Source organism: Eucyclogobius newberryi, unplaced genomic scaffold (assembly GCF_026437365.1).
Source record: "Eucyclogobius newberryi isolate DKJ021-1_F unplaced genomic scaffold, fEucNew1.0.hap1 SCAF_19, whole genome shotgun sequence".
NCBI lineage: Eukaryota > Metazoa > Chordata > Actinopteri > Gobiiformes > Gobiidae > Eucyclogobius > Eucyclogobius newberryi.
In genome coordinates this window covers 12,675,042-12,687,079 of record NW_027315823.1, presented here as the reverse complement: position 1 = coordinate 12,687,079, position 12,038 = coordinate 12,675,042, and the positions used below count along the sequence as shown (strand labels likewise).

General features: G+C 42.4%; 1 protein-coding gene across 1 annotated transcript; it reads left to right on the top strand.

Moving 5' to 3' along the window:
* Nucleotides 1–1,682: 1,682 nt before the first annotated feature.
* LOC140366150 (uncharacterized) lies at nucleotides 1,683–8,359 on the top strand. The gene is made up of 2 exons (XM_072452824.1): nucleotides 1,683–1,725; nucleotides 7,023–8,359. Exon 2 carries the CDS (start codon nucleotides 7,027–7,029, stop codon nucleotides 8,248–8,250), a length of 1,224 nt encoding a protein of 407 aa, XP_072308925.1. The 5' UTR covers nucleotides 1,683–1,725; nucleotides 7,023–7,026; the 3' UTR covers nucleotides 8,251–8,359.
* Nucleotides 8,360–12,038: the final 3,679 nt, after the last annotated feature.

The following is a 12,038-nucleotide window of genomic DNA, read 5'->3' as shown; positions in this document are numbered from 1 at the left end:
GGTCGGGTCATGACGGCAATAGCAACAAGCAGATTATTTAGCTTTTAAAGTGTGTCTTTGTCATTAAAACAAAGCTGTAAATAACATTAGAACTTAGAAACGAATCAGATTAAACATTAGTGAGTCTTACCTTGTCCGAGTGTGTTATTAAATTGTTTAAATTGCATAGATTGTGCCCTAAATCTGCAAAAAGATTACTTCACATCTTCTGGTATCATCAAAAAGTATCTGAGAAATACACTTTATTATAAAATCAGTCAAAATATTAATTTAGGTTGTGACTTTTTTAAAATGCATTTGTGATCTCTCTTCTTTCTTTCTCTCTTAATAGATTTATACTTAAGAGATGTAAAATAAAAGTGCATGTCCATGTAAATAAAAGTGGCAAACCCGATGACATAATAATAATAATACTGTTATGTCTGTCTGCTCTCCACTAAAAGTAACTGTCAAGTGTTGCATCTTTAAACAAGACACAACCTTGTTTCCATATTTTATAATTATGTATTCATTGATTTGAGCATCTGTAAAATAAAAGGTGAATGATCCGCATGCTGCTTCCCAGTTTTGCATCCTTCAGATTCCACAGAGTGTGTATGAGAGAGAGAATCCACAGTGTTTCCATGTGGGCCTGTCTTCACCTCGTTAGCCCCTGCTCCTGATTAGCATTACCCTCCCGGAGCAAACAAACAACAATTACAGATCATTATCACCATTTATTTCACTAATGAGGCAGCGGGGCTTTGTGCTGGCAGAGGAGAGGTCACATGTGTTTAGACATGTCTTTGGTGTTTTCATTTGACACAATTCATTAAATGTAGTCAAGGTGTAAATGCACGTACAATGTCAAATGTGGGTGTATTCTTTTAATTGAATATTTTAGTGTTTCTTTGTATTAGGGATGAGAAAATAAACAACAGCTTGTGTTCATGTTGCAAAATTTGATGATGTACTAATCTCAGTTTATGGGTTTATTTAACTCTATGGGAGATTTTTGAAAGAAATATCCAAAATAGAAATCCACAAATGTTGAACTTTCTCATTATTTGTCATGGGTTGGCTCCACAAAGCTGCTATATTAATGATGTGGCATAAAGGGGCTGTACCTGATTCTGACTGTTTTGAAATGTGATAGAACTAGTTAATTTACAATTTTTGTTTTGAGTGTAAGAAAGTAAAATCAGTTTTTTATTCTACGAGAAGCAGAAAGTGCAGTGTTAGCATGCTAATGTTTGTTAACTTTAACATAAGCGATAAATGAATAGCTAATGGTTAAATCCCTTCAAATGAATCTCATTGTTTTATCCTTAATCCTTCGCGCCATTTGAAATGTGCTGTTTCTTAGAAGTTTTCAATCCTCAATGGAATAATAATATTATTGTCTGTGTGTTTACCTTCAATGAGACTTTAGAAAGTAGAAAATAATAAGTCTAGAAAATATCCATATCCTTTCATCCTATGATAGTCTTGCTCCGGAAACTCTGCTGACTAATGACTTACCGTCAGTCTTTAGTCTGTCACTGTTACCGCTCAAACCGATGTGGCAAGAAGGTGTATCAGATTGGGCTAAACATTAGCTAACGGAATTTATTACCGCGTTTCCTTGACTTCTTTTCATTGTATTGTTTTACAACCTGACGTCAAAAAGGAGAAGGGGACTCTACCTGCATTTCCCGTTATCGTGTTCAAAGTACATTCACTGCTGGTTCAGGTCTGCGCTCACAGGTAGGTACTCACGCTAACATTTTACCAGTGCATATTTTTCATGTTGTATATGTTTTTTTTTGTAAATTATACAAACTTTAAAGCGATCTTGTTGTGTAATTATAGGTAAATTGAGTAAATTGTGAATTGTGTAGTTTCACAAATTCATCAGTGCTGAATATCGTCTTAGAATTGTTCTGATAAGCACTGTGTTTAAGTTTGAATACAATAACTATTAAATTATAGGTTTTAACCACATCCGTGTGCATAAACATTTGAGTAAAGACTGAAAAATACACTGCTGAACTAATAGATTCAGTCGGCTTCGGAGGGAAAGCCAACTTATAGACCTCCGTGGTGGAAACAGTCCATTCATTTTAAAGGAGGACGGGTGCTTTATCACACCACTGTTCAACAACTACAAGAGCAAACACTGAATGTACCTGTTATATAGTGACAAATGCAGACACGTACTTAAACTTATCCGTCTGCAGTATTTCTACATCTACAGAACAATTAGTTTAGTTTTCTGTGGTAACATCAGGTAAGCAACTTCCAATAAGATTTGGATATGACTTGACTTGATTTAGTTGTGCTTAAAATAGACATAATTTGTCCATGAAAAGTATTAGATTGGGGGAAAGTTGAGTTATTCCCCCCACGGCAGACCACGCCCACTAATATGACACGCTGCTGACTGCATCTATACAAGAATCCCATGCATTTTATAACACGTTTGTCCAATAAAACCTCTTTATACACAATATTATTGGATATTTTGTGGTTTTCAGAGGAAATTCTATGAAATAATTGCAGTCTTTGCGACTTTGTAACTGGGACCATTCAAAATATCTATTTGGATTTGATTGTCAGATGTTTCCAGAGAAGTGAGCTGAATCTAGAAAAGCCAGACAGTGGAACAATACAGGACTATGGAGGAGATATATATGTGTAGTTATGAAAAAGTTAGTGTACAACTTTAGAGCTCCTGGTATAAACCAAACTCTGTATTAGCACAGTACAATTATATAATTTCATATACTTCCCATCTGGTCCAAAGTCTGTTAAATATGTCGGAATGTAATTGGATTTTTTGAATGTAAATTGTAATACTCAGTCCTTGATCACTGGTTCAACTTGTGTCATCCTTTTTTTTGTGATGGCCTTTTCCCCCGCCCCCAGGACCTCCAGAGGGATCCATTTATTGAGGCCAGATACACAGGCTTTTTGATAGAGACCAGTCTTCCCGTATTTTGTACGGGGTATTTTAAAATGTGGACAGGCATTTTCGAGTGCAGGGACGGCCATTTTATTAATAAATCTTAGAAAAAAAGGGAATATTATCATTAAATTGGGGCGGGAAGCATTTGACAATAGTCCGCCATTACAGTTTACTGTTTACAAGTGAAAATTTGCATGCTGCGCGCTGATTGGTCGACAAAATTTGTGTGCTTGGTTCTGATTTCCTGCTGAGCCGTGGTCCGGTGAATGCCAAAGCTACTCGTTTTTTCGCCTATTGTCGGCCCTCGTACCCACGGATAAAATGATTTGAACGGAGTGTTTTTAAATCTAAAAGCCTCCAGATACATAGTTTAGAAAGTGGGATTCTCACTCTCTAGAATTTCGACGCTCAGGCTGGGTCGCGGGCCGAACATAACGTAAAACATAAAACTATTAAAAATATAAGAAATAAATAGCTTTATATAGCCTACGCTGTTTTGAAGCAATTACTGGATCGATACAAAAAAACTACAAAACGTTTGTTCTCATAAACTGAAATGTATTTAGAAAAACAAGTGTAATTTCACCAACACTGTGCTTCAGTTTATGTGCATTACAACTTCAGAGTTGATCTACAGTTCTACACAGAGATAAACATTTGACTTTATCACAAAATAAACTTCTCAAGATCTAAAACAACTTTCAAATGTACTAACTAACATTTCCACGTCTGTGTAGTTCTCTGTACACCTGAACTGACACACCACTAAACTTCTGCTCAAAAGTGCTTAAAGTGCACTTCTCCCTCGGCAGCTCACACAGCAGTGCAGCAGAGCCCCGTGGGGGAGGGGGCACCGGCGGCATTGTGGGACGCGCAGTTTTAGCGATAAAAACAGTTACGGATGTAACTACGGTTCTATGAATCGATTTTATTTTATTTTTTTTAATATACATTTGAAATGTTTGCCGGGCCAGATTAAAACGTCTGGCGGGCCAGAGTTTGACACTTGTACTCTAGAAGGTTCTGCCCAAACAACACTACCCAAACCACATATCTTTCCTGATGTTTGTTATATTTTTGTCCTGTGAAATGTCTGAAATATAAAATATGTTGCCTACCATTACCATGTGAGAAATCCAATGGTGCGGATTTATTGGACTGAGATTAACAAAGCACTGCAGGCTTTATTTGACAGTCCCTATTATTCTGCCCTCCCTAGACGTCTGTAGTTTGGCAGATACTAAACAGACTTGAAATGAAGACAATGACTTGGGGCCATGTTTATTGCTCTATTTGCTCAAGTTCAAGATTTTGTAAAACTGTAAAATAAAGAGACATAGAAAACAATCAGTCTCTGAATACATAAAATAAAAGACAGTAAGTCACATAAAACATGACAAACAAATGCTAGCAAAGGTTATCTGTGTTTACGTGTACAAAAGAGACAAAAGAAATGAATTACAATGAAAAGACCGTTAGCATAGCTAGCTGCAATTAGCATAGGTAAAAATGCAAACACAATCCATCCATCCATCCATCTTCTGCCGCTTTATCCGGGGCCGGGTCGCGGGGGCAGCAGTCTGAGCAGGGACTCCCAGACTTCCTTCTCCCCAGACACTTCCTCTAACTCCTCCGGGGGGATCCCGAGGCGTTCCCAGGCCAGCCGAGAGACATAGTCTCTCCAGCGTGTCCTGGGTCTTCCCCGGGGCCTCTTCCCGGTGGGACATGCCTGAAACACCTCCCGAGGGAGGCGCCCAGGAGGCATCCGAAACAGATGCCCGAGCCACCTCAGCTGGCTCCTCTCGACGTGGAGGAGCAGTGGCTCTACTCCGAGCTCCCCCCGTGTGGCCGAGCTCCTCACCTTATCTCTAAGGGAGCGCCCAGCCACACGGCGGAGGAAACTCGTTTCGACCGCTTGTATCCGCGATCTTGTTCTTTCGGTCACTACCCAAAGCTCATGACCATAGGTGAGGGTAGGAACGTAGACCGACCGGTAAATAGAGAGCTTTGCCTTTCGGCTCAGCTCCTTCTTTACCACAACGGTCCGATGCAGCGACTGCATCACTGCAGCCGCTGCACCGATCCGCCTGTCAATCTCACGCTCCATCCTTCCCTCACTCGTGAACAAGACCCCGAGATACTTGAACTCCTCCACTTGGGGCAAGGACACCCCACCCACCTGGAGAGGGCAAGCCACCTTTTTCCGGTCGAGAACCATGGCCTCGGATTTGGAGGTGCTGATTCTCATCCCAGCCGCTTCACACTCGGCTGCAAACCGTCCCAGTGCATGTTGCAGGTCCGGGTTTGATGGAGCCATCAGGACAACATCGTCTGCAAACAGCAGAGATGAGATCCTGTGGTCCCCAAACCGGACACCCTCCGACCCCTGACTGCGCCTAGAAATTCTGTCCATAAAAATTATGAACAGAACCGGTGACAAAGGGCAGCCCTGGCGGAGTCCAACATGCACTGGGAACAGGTCTGACTTACTGCCGGCAATGCGAACACAGCTCCTGCTCCGGTCATACAGGGACCGGACAGCCCTGAGCAAAGGGCCCCGGACCCCGTACTCCCGGAGCACCCCCCAAAGGACACCCCGAGGGACACGGTCGAAAGCCTTCTCCAGATCCACAAAGCACATGTGGACTGGTTGGGCAAACTCCCATGAGCCCTCGAGCACCCGATGGAGGGTATAGAGCTCGTCCAGTGTTCCACGACCGGGACGAAAACCACTCTGCTCCTCCTGAATCCGAGGTTCGACTATCGGTCGGATTCTCCTCTCCAGTACCTTGGAATAGACCTTACCCGGGAGGCTGAGGAGTGTGATCCCTCTGTAGTTGGAACACACCCTCCGGTCCCCCTTCTTGAACAGAGGGACCACCACCCCGGTCTGCCAGTCCAGAGGCACGGTCCCCGAACGCCACGCGATGTTGCAGAGACGTGTCAACCAAGACAGTCCTACAACATCCAGATACTTTAGGTACTCAGGGCGGATCTCATCCACCCCCGGAGCCCTGCCACCGAGGAGTTTGCGAACAACCTCAGTGACTTCAGCTTGGGTGATGGATGAGCCAGCCTCCGAGTCCCCGGTCTCTACTTCCTCTTCGGAAGACGTGACTGAGGGATTAAGGAGATCCTCAAAGTATTCCTTCCACCGTCCGACGACATCCCCAGTTGAGGTCAGCAGGCCTCCACCCGCACCGTAAACGGTGTTGGTGAGACACTGCTTCCCCCTCCTGAGGCGCCGGACGGTTTGCCAGAATTTCTTTGGTGCCGACCGATAGTCCTCCTCCATGGCCTCCCCGAACTCCTCCCAGGCCCGGGTTTTTGCCTCTGCGACAGCACGAGCCGCGGCTCGCTTGGCCTGCCGATACCCGTCGATGACCTCCGGAGACCTACAAGCCAGAGTGGCCTGATAGGCCTCCTTCTTCAGTCTGCACGTTTTAAAACGTTCTCCTTCGTTGTAACCACTATTTTGTAGCTGCGGAGTAATTGTAGGGTAACAGTGATGTGGTGATGATTATGTTACTGTGCGCAAAGGTATTGTCGGCAAACAATATAGGTTATACAATAATGTTAATTATTGGTGACGCAAGAGTAATCTAATGTGTAACAAAGTAACGCAGTAACGTAATGTGTTAGTTTTCCAGGGCAGCAACGAAGTGTTGCAGGCACACAGAAAAACCTGACTTCCTTTACAAAAAACAAAGTGCATTAAAACATGGAAAGCAGGAAAGCATTACACCAGTAGTCCTTCTTAGACAGCACAGCAATGGAGGAGTTATGTTGGTCCTGGTGGGGGGAGACAGGAGTTTGGCATTAGCTGATTGGTGCTGGTGGGGGTTGCATGAGGCTGACCCATGGGTCAAAAATAGAGAGCATAGAACTGCATTTAACAGAGGAACACTGAATCAAGATTTGCCAATGAGTAGTCATGGTGGAGACAGGTGCAGAACAAACATTTAACACAGCTTTTATATTTGCATTTACATGCATTTACATTAGCAGTGCATTTGTAGGTTTTCCTATAATCACCATGAATGTCTTATTATTCAAGCGGATCAGATCGACAATCTATAAAACTTCTGTCTTTCAGATAAATGGCAAATGCAGAGTTCGTTCCTCTGGAGCTCTCTCAGGGAGAACCCTACCACGTCTTCTGCAGCTACAGCAGCACAGACTACCAGTGGACACACCCTCTCATCCAGCACCTGGAGGACATGGGCCTGAGGGTGTGTGACGAGAACAACTTCACTCCGGGACGTCCCATTCTGGAGAACATGTCTGAGAGCATCCAGCAGAGCCAGAAGGTGCTTCTGATCCTGAGTGCAGAGTTTGTGAGGAGCCACTGGTGTCTGCTGGAGGCCAACATGTCCATGTTCAGAGACTGTCTGCAGAGGAAGCCTATAGTGCCAGTGCTGCTGCAGCGGGACCTGCCCATCCCTCTGCACCTGGCCCACCTCACCTACCTGGATGTCCACCAGCCGGACTTCAAACAGCAGCTGCTCAAAGTGCTGTGCACACCAAACCAGGATCTGCAAAGCTCCACTGTGGTTCCCTACCAGCCGCCCTCCCTCTACAACGGCAAGCGCCTGGAGCCTCTGTCTGCTGTCAACCAAGAGCAGCTCAACAAAGAGTTTGACTGTGGCGTTTGGAGTGACAGTGTACCTGACCAACTGAGTTTGATTATTCAGCAGCGAGAGCGCTACAGAGAGGCCATAGGGATCATCAACACTGTCGCCCAGACTAAAGTGAGGTTAGGGTCACTCTGGAAGCAATTACTGGCTGGACTCGCAGCAATCATAGTTCTTGCATCCTACTACTTAGTAATATCGCTATTTATTAATTTGCCTTTCTGGGATAATGCACCTAAAGGATTACAAACAGCAACAACAGTGTTTTTATTTCTAACAGCTATATGGATGATATATAAAATGTGTGCCCTCATAAAAAATGAGAAGCGACGTATTGTGCGTGCGCTGCAGAAGGCCATTGGTCTGGCCAACAGCCTCCTGTTTGAGGAGCATGTCCTGATGGGCTCTCAGGGCAACTATAAACTCCTCCTGGTGTATGTGAGTGTGGAGGACTGTAGACAGGAGCTCTGTGCTCAGTATCAGGACCAGGAGTTCTTCCATAAAGCCATACTGGAATACTCCTGTGAGTATACTCGCTGCCTCGCTAAAGAGCTCCTCCCTTTTGAAACAACTTCCACCTCTGGTCACCTTGAGGGAGGCGTGTGTTTCTGTCAGTATGTCATAAATCAGATGTTGATGGGACAAACCAGAAGGCTTTGCTGTTGCAGGGTACAACAATTTGCTGTATAGCATGTTCTAAAGATTTATCTTTCAGATATATTGTAATATCTATTAAGTGTTGTAATGGTTCGTATCATGGAGTTACAGAGAGAAGCCCATCTCACTTGAGAAACCAAACAAATAAAGGGATGTACTTCCTACGGCAGCTGAGGAAAGCCAAGCTGCCTGTGCAGATGATGGTGCAATACTAAACGGCCATCATTGAGTCCTTCCTCACCTTCTCCATCACCGTGTGGTACGCTGGAGCCACAGCCAGGGACAAACAGAGACTGCAGTGCCCTCTGCTGAGAAGGTGATCAGCTGCAGACTTTCATCTCTGCAGGACCTGTCAGATCACAACCGACCCTTCTCACCCTGGACATGAACTATTTGAGCCACTCCCAGAAGGCAGGAGGCCACTCCCAGAAGGCAGGAGGCCACTCCCAGAAGGCTGCGGTCCATCCGGACCAGAACCTCCCTCCACAAGAACAGTTTCTTTCCCTCTGCTGTTGGACTCATGAACACTTCCTAAACACTGCTATTTGAACCATAATTTAATCACTCACTGCACTGTTCACTTTCTGCACTACATATATAAATTCAACCGTTTTGTGTACATAGTAAAAGTATTTTTATTTTTGTCTTATAGCCTAGTTTTATATTTATTTACAGATTTAGGTTGTTTTTCTTTGTTTTACTTTATATAGGTCGTTCTATCATTGTTCATTGTTTTATGTTGCACCGAATCTCACGCACACACACACACACACACACACACACTGTCTGCTGTAGACCAAGAGCAGCTCAAACACAAGTTTGACTGTGGCGTTTGGAGTGACAGTGCACCTGACCACTACAGAGAGGCCATAGGGATCATCAACACTGTGGCCCAGACTAAAGTCAGGTTCAGGTCACTCTGGAAGTGACCTGAACCGGCAGCACTTGCAGCAGGGCTCTCAGGGCAACTCTAAACTCCTCCTGGTTTATGTGAGTGTGGAGGACTGTAGACAGGGGCTCTGTGCTCAGTCTGAGGACCAGGAGTTCTTCCATAAAGTGCATCTGCTGCCTCGCTTAGGTACTTCTCGTTCCTAACCAGCTCCACCTTTGGTCACCTGGAGGCAAACGTGTGCTTCTGTCAGTTTGTCATCCATCAGCGCTCAGTGGAACGGACCAGCAGGTTCAATTGTTGTCCATGAGCCAATGACAGAAGTATATCACGCTACCAAAAACTCAAAACTCTTTGTTTGTGTCTTGTAGCTTAAGCCCAAAAAACGTACGCCTGAATCTATCATTTGTTTTTAACAGTTTTTGACAGAGATATTCCTCCAACAGAAAGCAGCATGAAACCAGGAGAAAAAGATAACAAAATAAATACATTGAAATTATGTAGCGCACATGGACTCAAGCCTTGTATGAAAAGTTTATAAGTTGCATTCCAGACCAAGTTGATATCTATGTGGACACCTAAATCTGAATTAATGTGTGCTATGATTGAATTTTCTATTCCAATTTACAAAAGGACTTCTCTAAGACCAAGTTTCTCTATGTCTGTTTGTCAGATCAAACATGCACTGCTGGGATGAACTTCTCTTCAAAAAATAAACGTGTATAGATAGAAGAGCCCAGACCTACTTTAAAAATACACAGAAAAAGAGCTGAATATATTTGTTCAAATTAACAAATCTGGTGAAACATGGACTGTATTTTTTTTTGCCATTTTATTCTGTGAAATCTTTTGATGGTGTTTCATTAGAATTTGAATAGCTTACATCAAGTTGTTCTGCTGCTGCTGCTGCTGCTGCTGCTGCTGCTGCTGCTGCTGCTGCTGCTGCTGCTGCTGCTGCTGCTGCTGCTGCTGCTGCTGCTGCTGCTGCTGCTGCTGCTGCTGCTGCTGCTGCTGCTGCTGCTGCTGCTGCTGCTGCTGCTGCTGCTGCTGCTGCTGTGAAATTTTATTTTAATGTAATTTTCAACTTTCGCTAAATGCACATCTCTTCAGTTGTATTTGTTCATTTCACTATCCCCACAGAAAAATAAAACGCATAAAATGACATGTTTGATGTGGTCATTCCTGCTTGTGACAGATACATTTGCTCTTAATTCACCATTTCTCCTCCATCTCCTTCTGAATATTTAGTTGGAGCTGCCAAAGCGTCACAGTCACACTTAACACATGTCGATAATACCCAATATCTCCCAAAGACATGGTTTAAGTGCTTCATTTTACTCGCCTGTCAATCAAACCTTGCTATTCTGCAAAGTAAAGATTATAAATCAGTTAATATATTTAGTTTTTATTGTGTGATATGAGGGGTTTTGTAGTTTAATGAAGTAGGATTTACTTCCGTTCGGACAACAAATTGGGACAAAAATGTTGACAATATTAAAGGGTTTGAACTTTTGTGTTTCAAAAGTTCCTTCAGATTTATTTATATATTTTCTTTTGGTCCGACCAGATTTTGACCTTGCCTTTACTTTCCCTTAAAATTAGAAATAGTATGTTGATGGAAAGTGCTTTACGGTATCCAATGTTTTTCATGTAATAAAGTGAAATATTATCATTCATATTTTGCCTCAGTACATATTGTAAAGGTAACTCAATCCATATTGCGCTTTCTGCATCGAAGCGCTTTATTCTCCACGAAGCAGGAAGTGCACTGTTAGCTAATTGTTAATAGCTCTGGCCTCAGAGTTGTGAAAAGCACTTAACTTTGGACCACTGAAATGAACAGTTTCACATTTAGAAGACATTAAAAACAGGTACATCACCTTTATGTATTTTTTGTTGTCGTTATCTGAACTTAAATTAATAAAATTCTACTGTGGATACTTTTTACTTTTACTTTATTAAGAGCATAAACAAAGGTGAATGTACTTTCTGCTATACTACATTAAATAATTGAACTGGAAAGTTAAATCTTCTGTTAGTTGAAAAATGGCAAAAATAAAGATTCAGTTGCTTCTGACGACCAAAAATCGGCACAATTCTCTATAAATATCAGTATATTTCACTCTACAAAATCTCTCAAAATTGTGCAAATTAACTTTTTTGCTACTGTATCCATAATAGTAACAACTTATTTTACCACTGTAATACTGTATTACAATTAGTAGTCGAAAACCCAAATACTTTAACTCTTACATAAATAATTTCTTGGACACTTTTTAATATTCCTTTGAAGTAGTGGTACTCTTACTTGAGTAGCCTACATGTGTTGGTTATCCTGCCCACCTCTGATGTTTTTCCTTTGAAATTCGACTCAAACAGCAATGCCTTTTTTCATAACCCTTTTAACGCACAGTGTGGAATGACTTGAAAATGTATGCTTTTCAACATGGTATTAGTACAACTCCTACGTCTAATACTGACAGTCAAATTGCCACTTGCCAACATGGGAAGAGTCTGCCGTAACATCACAGTCAACACACCATATCCAACGCATAAATAACAAGAACAACAAAATAACAAAACAGAGGGCTTCGGAGGTGGACCAATGAGCACCATAAGTATTAGCTTAATTTATATTATAGTGAATTATAGTATTGTGCAAGCTGTTGTTCATTTATGTGCTAGTTCTTCCAAACCGTGAAAAAAGTACTGCGTTACAAATATTGTAACGCAGTACTTTTTTCACGGTTTGGTAAGTAAGTTAAAAGGAAAAAGGTTTTACGATGAAAAGATTTAGGTACACCACTTTAACTATAAGATTTAAGAAGTTTCGTTAAATGACATGTAACCATTTTTTCCATGTTGATACTGTAAGTTGTATAAGCAGCTGTAAGGGTCAAAATGAGACCACAAAGTGAATTCTGCATCTTAT